This window comes from Sinocyclocheilus rhinocerous, unplaced genomic scaffold (genome assembly GCF_001515625.1).
Source record: "Sinocyclocheilus rhinocerous isolate Xijiao unplaced genomic scaffold, SAMN03320098_v1.1 scaffold714, whole genome shotgun sequence".
Lineage (NCBI taxonomy): Eukaryota > Metazoa > Chordata > Actinopteri > Cypriniformes > Cyprinidae > Sinocyclocheilus > Sinocyclocheilus rhinocerous.
Genome location: NW_015646165.1, coordinates 1050385 through 1059142, shown reverse-complemented (window position 1 = coordinate 1059142; position 8758 = coordinate 1050385). Strand labels below are relative to the sequence as shown.

At 35.1% G+C, this 8758-nt stretch overlaps 2 protein-coding genes across 4 annotated transcripts in view; one reads left to right on the top strand and one right to left on the bottom strand.

Moving 5' to 3' along the window:
- Window positions 1-2169, top strand: part of LOC107707023 (testis development-related protein-like) — a 15265-nt gene extending 13096 nt beyond the window's left edge. Inside the window, exon 5 of the mRNA XM_016510895.1 lies at window positions 863-2169. The gene's annotated coding sequence lies outside the window, so the exon portion shown is untranslated. The remainder of the gene's footprint in view (window positions 1-862) is intronic.
- Window positions 2170-4052: 1883 nt separating this feature from the next.
- LOC107707022 (F-box only protein 25-like) overlaps window positions 4053-8758 on the bottom strand; it is a 14202-nt gene continuing 9496 nt past the window's right edge. For 2 of the 3 annotated variants that reach the window (XM_016510892.1, XM_016510893.1), the window contains exons 10-11: window positions 6670-6696; window positions 4053-4450 (exon numbers count right to left, since the gene is read on the bottom strand). In XM_016510892.1, the coding sequence (XP_016366378.1) occupies window positions 4361-4450; window positions 6670-6696 (117 nt within the window). In that variant the 3' untranslated portion in view covers window positions 4053-4360. The remainder of the gene's footprint in view (window positions 4451-6669; window positions 6697-8758) is intronic. The other variant, XM_016510894.1, reaches the window with a different exon arrangement.

Genomic DNA, 8758 nt, shown 5'->3' with positions numbered 1-8758 from the left:
ACATGTCTTGAAATAATAATTTCTTAACATTAAACATTGACTGTCAGTCTTTATTCACCTGTTTCTCGTCGTTTATCATTAAAATTTATTAAAGTAAATAGTGTGAATTACAATAGTATAAATAGTGGGAATTTAAAACTGGTTACTGTCTTCTGATAGTTAGCGAAGCATTAAAAAATAATTTAAACTGATAAATAACAGATTGGAGATTAAAATAATAGCAGATTTGTCTAATTTTAAATGAGTAATAAAAACTGAGATGAAAAATTTACTTAAACCCGAAATATAATTTTACTATGGTAAAATAAATGTTCAGCGATATCTTCAAAAGACTTTTGAATTTTGGCGCACTTTTTTTCTCTATATAATGTTGATATAGTAACTAGTAAATGCTGTAAATTTGGTTATGCTAGCATGTGTGGAAATATTTAAACCACGTGTGTTACAATTTACCCCGCGTTACTTTGTGCCCCGCGCTCCCCCTACCTGCAACGTTGCTTTTTCCTATCACTTATATTGGGCACTTTTTGCATTTAAATTGGATTATTCTGACTGCTGACGTTGAAAATGATGCATTTCTTGATTGCCGTTTTGACAGTGTCAGCTTGAATATTTTATTCATGTTCGGTAGCCTAATTCCCTTTAATGTAGGCTATTTGCCCCGATTCGATCCGTTTACCTGGGAAATTTATCTAACGTTATATAAATTATTTTGTCAACATTATTTTGTTTTAAGGAGTTAAAAATGGCACTTATCAACCTTGATTTACATATTCCATCACATTATTTTGACAGTTAACGTTTTGGGCGGGGTTTTGTGAGCTTTTGGGCTGGAAATCGTCCATCCAATCTGGCAACACTGCAGCCCACTGATATAAAGATGTGAAGAGTATGACCCTCAGACCAAGAGTGCCTTCTTCCAATGCCTGTCAACGATTTATTGTCACTTTTCCATTTGATATAAAATGAGCTTCCAACTTTTGAATGAAGCCTCCTCGTTGAAATCACTGGATGTACTCATAATAGTTGGTGTCTGACATCACTGACCAATCACCATGGCGTTTTGTAAATTACTTTAAAAATCTAAATGACATTTAAACTCTCAAAGAGAGAGTTATCCAAAAATGAAAATCTTGTCATCATTTATTCACCCTCATGTCATTCCAAACCTGTTTGTTTTTTCTTTCTTTCTTCTGTGGAGCACAAAAGATTTAGATTAGCGGAATATCCCAAGAACCATAGACCTAGTCAGGTTAGAACCATAAACCTCAGTCAGACGCCATGTTAAATTTAACGCAGGTGATAATGAGGCTGTGAGAGATAGACTTGCTATCTTTTCAATGGTACGTACTGTATACAGGTCCTAGATCACATAATTTTCACAACTTTCAAAACTGCTTTATTAAGTTTTTGTCTACTGAAAGCTTTTCCGAAAGACATTTCGTCAGCTTAACAACCAGCATGTTTTTAATCTGAATGCACTGTACTTCTATCCCTCACAACCTCGTTTTCATCCCTGTCCAAAAATATGGCGTTACCCTGACCAGGTCTGTCCATACAATAGATAATAGACAATAAAGTATCATAAATATTGTCCAAATTACTTTATTATGAGTGTTTTTATTTTTCGATAAAGTTATGTGAGAAACAGCCTAAGAATAAGTCGTTGTTTACAGCAATAAGTCTCCATTCATCTGTCTCCAGTCATTTTATGAAAAGTCAGTCATTCTGCTAAACTTCTCTTTTTCACAGAATAAAATCAAACAGGTGTGGGATGGCATAAGGGTGAATAAATGATGACGGAAGATCCATTTTGTAGGTAAACTCCGTCTCTTTAAATCTACATTTTATCAGCGCCGATTAGTCTGAGTGAGACTCTCAGCCGCCATAATCATTCCTGACGAGAGATCGATGCTTTGTATGTAATGCTTGAATCTTCGATTCAGCTGTGGTTAATTTATTCCACTGTAGATCAAGAGTGAATGTGAAATGATGTAGAAACGCCTTCCACTGATCAGTGTAGATTTACAGTCGCTACTGCCTGCTGATTCACAATCATAATGTACTGTAATTACTCTATGCAATCCTTTCCTTGCTGTAATCCCAAACTACTTGCTATATTGATCATGCTAGCAATATATTCAGTGCCACTTTTCAGTCACAAGGAAAAACTTACTGTGGTTTTCTTTATAAGACTTACAGGGTACCGTTTTAAATTGAACGTGTAATGTATGTGCTCGGTCCTGTCGCTGGAGATTTTGAGCTTTAATCAAACTGCTAATTATGGTCATTGGATTCATTTGGGTGGGGGTGGGGGTGGGGGGGGACAGGACATTGTATTCTAGGGTTGAAACGAAGTTCTGATGCAGGTTGGATCTTCAAGAATGGAATGAGCATCCAGGTCTTATTAATAATGCTTAATGGTAACGATTGTTACAAACCTTATTTTGAAGCCTTCCAAAGACCTCAAGAGCTGTGCCGTTTTATCATGAAGTGTTTTTCTTTGCTGTGCCTCGGCTTAAAATTCATTTTGTAGTGAACACATGTTAACTAGTTATTCTCTTCCAACACCCTCAACATGATAAAAATGACAATCATCATTTATAAGACCGATATAAAATGTATTTTATATGAACTTTTGGCCGATGCCATTGAACCGCCTATAAGATCTTTGGTTTGCTAGAAGAACATGACTGAGTGTCTTATTGCTGATTTTAGGAGATTATTTATAAGCAGATTCTGAAAGTAAGTGGGTTTGCTGCTCTATAGTTGTTCATAGTAGCTTTATATAATTAGTCTACAAATGTGTTTGAACTTTGAAAGATGATTACAAATTGCTAGTTTCCGATTCTGCTCTTTATATTTCAAGAATCTTATTTTGATTTTACTACTGAATGATTTCTTTTCTGTATTATGATTTAAATGCAAACAATAAGATGCTGTAGTTTCAGGGGTTCAGATAAGTTGGTGAATATGAATTAAAAGTTACTTTATAAACAAGCTTTGTTTTTTGTTTTTTTTCCCCCCCAAAAAAAGTTTAGGTTCTGTAAGATTTTTAAATGTTTTTGAAAAACGTGTTAATGTGTTTATAATAAAACAAATCCATCATTTAGGAAATTTAACTAAACCTTATAGCTTCAGGCGAAATCCACATTTTATTTAGAACTGCTTTGGACTGTTTTCGCTTGTAAACGGTGCTTGATCTGTGTATATTTCTCTCCTGATTCATACAAGATGACTTTGTACTGAAGAAAGCAGGATAGACAACACTATTTTAGCTGGAAGTAACGGTTTATTAAAGTTAAAACATCTTGATAGATTTGTTTATTAAAAACACGCAGCTTTTTACTTCACAAGATGTTAACTGATGGACTAGAGTTGTGTGGATTACTTGTGGATTATTGTGATGTTTTTATTAGCTGTTTGGACCCTCATTCTAACGGCACCCATTCACTGCAGAGGATCTATTAGTGAGCAAGTGCAAGACAATACCAATACAATCAGACTTTTCCCCCAAAAGTTTTAATTATTTTAGGTAACGTTGTTTCTTGCAAATGCTTGATAGTACCAAACACATCCTACACAGCCATTTCAATGACATTTAAATTATTGGAATAGTAAAGGAATATTACAAAGTTCAGAGAAAGGATATAAAATACATTTGTTCATAAATAGCAAGGCTTACATTAGATTTTCCATCTGCCCTCGCGGCAGATTTGACAAAAATGTATGGTAAAAAGTTGTTTAGTGCAACAAATGTACACTTTAGTGTTGACGCATCAAATATATACGCACAGCATGACAAAACAACACGAGAGTTCACGTAAACATTATCTAAGACTACTTCTGACGTGCATTTCATTGGTATAGAAATGAAAATACATACATGAAAAGACAATATAATCTCTGCTTAGGATCTCTTTTCATTTCAGTTTGTCTTTCCCAAAATCAAGTTTTTCTTTTTTTTCCCTTTTTTAACAAAAAATCCTTCACAAATCCTGACTCTTTTTGCTGTTCATCTCCCATCTTTCTGTGCTTAAAGAACAGATGAATTGTCTGAGAACACAACGAGGAAAAAAAAAAGTGGACAAATATGTAAGCAACATTATTATGACATCTTTCCATAAGCCCTTAAAGTTTGGGTGAGGCAACAGAAAATTCAGTCATTAGTTACATTGTCGGAAGTTTGAACATTTTAATCACAGAACGACTGTCTGGGAAACGTAAAAGAGGAGAAGGACGGACATGGTTTGGAGCACAGAGCTGAAAAGGTGAAAATGTTTTATCAGTGTTAGAGGTCTTTGTTTGCAGGTGTTCCAAAGGAGATTGGAAGGCGAGAGGTCCAAGAACATTCTGAATTTCAGAACTTGAAGAGGTCTATGAAGTGCTGGGGAGAGACAGGGGTGAGGCAGCTGTCCGGATCATTTGCTGTGCAAGGATGTCCCGAGTCCTGCGATGGAAAGAGAAAGCGGTCAAAATCAGACTGAAGCATTTTCTGATGAAAATGTGTGTTTTTGTTCATGCAAAAGCTGCATGGTTGGTTGCTAGGGTCCCTTCTTAAAAACCTTTTTTTTTCTTAGTGTGAAGAACATTTTAATAATCTAAAAAAACGTTTTTCACTATAAAGACTTTTGTGCACAGGAAAGATTCCATGGATGTTAAAGGGGTCATATGATACTGCTAAAAAGAACATTATTTTGTGTATTTGGTGTAATGTTTGGAAGGCCAACCAAAGTAGTTTTGCTTTCACAATGAAACACACAGCAGCTTCACGACATGGCGGCAACAACAATACTACAGCGAGAATAGAAATTACGCCTTCTTTCTTTGAAAGAAATAATAAAAAACGTACTTGCAGTCTGTGAGTCAGAACAGCCGGCACTGTGGTCTACTCTCCCAGGATCAGGAAACAGTCCTTCTTAAAATGCGCTGGACACATCTGAATATTTGGGTTAAACTGTTCTGGAACAGTGTTGTAAATACAACTTAACCACTGATTTCTAGTCGTGTCCTCTTTTGGAAGGCCAAACAAAGTAGTTTCGCTTTCACAACGAAACAGCGTCACACACCGCAGCAGCTTCACGACATGGCGGCAACAACAATACTACAGCGAGAATAGAAATTACGCCTTCTTTCTTTGAAAGAAAATTTGGGCAGCGTTATGCAAATCTTCCCACATCGTGACGTAGACATGTGGGGGTGTGTTAGAATGAGCCATTTTTGGTAGGCGTGGTTGACTATTGACTTTTATAAAGAATATTTCTTTGGATTTGAGACTTTAGTCTTTGCAACTTTACAGATCTTCGTTATGCACCAAGAGCTTGTAACACTCCAAAGAGAAAGAAAAAATTTAAATCGCATCATATGACCCCTTTAATAAAAGTCTACTGGTGTTATACCTTCAGTCATTTTCAGAATCAGAAAGAGCTTTATTGCCAAGTATGCAAGGAATTTACATACAAGGAATTAGTTTTAGTGACATAAGCTTCCAGTACACAGAGACAACAACAACACACAGACAATAAAAAATAAGATGAGAATAATTTAAAAAAACACGTGATACAATCGCATCATATCACCCCTTTAAAAGTTCTTCATGGAACCATCGTTGCCAATAAAGAACTTATTTTTAAAAAGTGTATGGGATTTTGCTGCTCTTTTTATCATCCACCTGGCAAAAATTTTAAGTCTGATGGCACAGAAAAGTTCTAACACAACTCTCCTCAACTAGCCGTATTATTTGTGGTATTATTCATGTCTGAAGCACAAACAGTGTAAGATGAATTACCAGTGCTGGGTAGGTTACTTAACAATTGTAGGCCGTTACTGATTTGTAGTTAGTAAAATTATAGTTAGTAACCTAATCCATTATATTAACCCATTTATCCCATAATTTAAATGATTATTTTGTATATTCATTTCAGAAAATATATTCTCTATGAAAAATCAAACTGGGGTTAGTGAGTTGAAGAAAAGCTAATAATTAATATATCATAAAAATGTAATATTAAAAAAATATTTTAAAATAATAAAATACTAAAACAGGAAATTAAGTATTTTTTGATTAAAAAAATTAATATTTTGTTTGTTTACCTACATGTTGTGACCATTGACCGCCATCAGAGAATCAATAAATTATGAATAACTTGCTGCCATTGTGTGAATAATATGTAATCTTTCAATAAATAAAATTATGCATAATTACATGCAATAACCCTACACCAGACACTAATCCTAACCCTACAGTAAGTACTTGTTAATTAATATTACTTAGTACTTAAATGCACAATTACACTGTAGCAAGGACACTGTAAAATAATGTGTAATACTCAGGGTTAGGGGTATATTCAAATCCCTAAGTATAAGCAAATATAATAGTCATTGTATGTATGTTCATGTAATCAGTCGAGAGATGCATTAGTGCATAACGGTGATGTGAAACATACTGACGACATAAAAAACCAAATGGAGAAAAAAGAAGACATTCAGAAAAATATATCCAATCAAATATTAAAATGAATACAAACAATACAGAACAAGTCCAGTTGATTCGAATAAGACGACAGAGGTTAGGAGAAAAAGAAAAAATGACAGATGAAGCAAAACTAATATTATTAAGAGACACTAATTTCAAAACACTTGCACACTCATAAAAGATTTAACATGTACCTTAAAGATTAAAGCCAGGTGTCTGTCCTTTAGGAGATAAGGGACCAGGAGGAGAACAGGAAAAGAATAAAAAGGCTAAAGGTCAAAGGGTAGAGGAAGAGGGCTGATATTACAGAGGGCAAATGGAATAGATATAACCCGAAGCTAGGGGTGTGCGATAATGACAAAAAATTATATCTCAATATATTTGCTGAGTGTGTTATTGTGCTGGTACTTTGGCAGGTTTAGGACTTCCGTGGACCACTGACTCCCAAAGCTTTTGATATTCTTCATATTCTGTGCAATGATTAGTTTGCAGGAGTAACAGAAATTAACTTTTCCAATAGGTTTAAATTGATTTTCTTTTCATGGGCATTTTTACCTTTATAGGGCCAATTTTTTCTAACCTAATTAAAGGTATGCATCCTCTTTTGTCTCAAATTCTTAAATGTAATCAGTAAATTCAAATAGTACGACATTATAGGGCTGTTACCAATCAAATAAAATCAGTTTTTTTGATCAAAATCAAATTTGTGTTTGCAAAGCAGAGGTGCCACAGAATCTGCATCTGAAGTGCCATTTAGATGCATTCACAGACTGTTTAAAGCAGGACATGAATGCATTTAACCTGCAGTTACAAATGCATAATTAATGTTTTGATGTTTTTTTAATACTGATGATTTAATAATGAGAGTTTTAATACTGATTTTTGGGGAAAAAAGGGAAAATATACTTTAAATATAAACCTAAAATCGCCAGTAGGTTGTGGCAAATCACTACATGAGTGAGTCATTGAGTCATTCATTCAACCAATTCCTTCAAATGGCTGATTGATTCAGTAACGAGACACTGTCGTGTGTTACTCAGAGACGCAAAACAGTTCTGCTGTGGCTTTGTTTGGAACTATTTTCGTTGTCGAAATACAGCAATAACAAGTGTCTATTAAAGGGATAGTTCATCCAAAAATTTAAATGACCCCATGATTTACTCACCCTCAAGGCATTCTAGGTGTATATGACTTTCTTCTTTCAGACGAATCAAATCGGAGTTATATTAAAAAATGTCCTGGCTCTTCCAAGCTTTATAATGGCAGTGAATGGGTGTTATTTTTCAATAGTCCAAAAGAAGTCCAATAAAGCGCATCCATCCATCATAAAAAGTGCCTCACACGGCTCCGTGTAAGAACAATATCCATATTTAAAACTTTATAAACCGTAATCTCTAGCTTCCTCTAACTGTCGTATGGATGACGTTGGATGTAGCGTAAGCGCCTATGAGAATATGCTAGTCTCGCGAGAACCACATTTTGTTTACAGGAGGGAAGCAAAGTTTCCTTACTTTAGCAAAGGAAAACCAGTCTCCTCTTGATTTATATCGAAATCCTCCAACATTTTTCTTTACAAATCCTCGTTTTGCACTTCTAATTCGTGACCACTGTTTTGTTTTGCTCTCTCCGCTACGCTTCCGCATTAGACACTTCTCACTGGAGCTTTAAAGTTATTTGCTTCTACATTAGCCCATCATGTATCAAACCATAAGAGCACATTCGGCAGAGAGAGCTGGAAAGATTGCCAAAACAACTCCGCAGTGAGTCAATGTCATGGACGTAAGGGCAGAGCAAGTTTAAATATCTTTCTAGTCTATATTTCCATCTTGTAATTCCGCTGTTTTGGATATTTTTAAAATATAAATTATTTATAATAGAGCAGACACTGACTGTTTTTCATGTATTTATGTTCTCATTTAACGAGACAGCAGACGCTGAAAACACTTCGCACTTCAGTATGTGTGTAGTAAACGAAACCGCGCGTCTGTGCCATTCATTCATAAAGAGACAGGCAGGATTCATATTTAAATGGTATTTTTGCAGCTCGATTTCTGTTTTTATGACTGGATTCCGCAATTCCGTCCGTGTTTTCCGCATCGCAGAAATCATAGGGCCATAATTAAAATGGGTTCTATTGTCGCGTCGCACTACGAAGCTCGCGTCCAGTGTAGACACGGTGTGAGTTTTTTTTAATGGCTTAGTTTTAGTCCTGCTTGTTTTAATGTTTTTATTAAATATCTGTATTGATCATATCATCGCATTATTTACTGCCATCTGCCATGC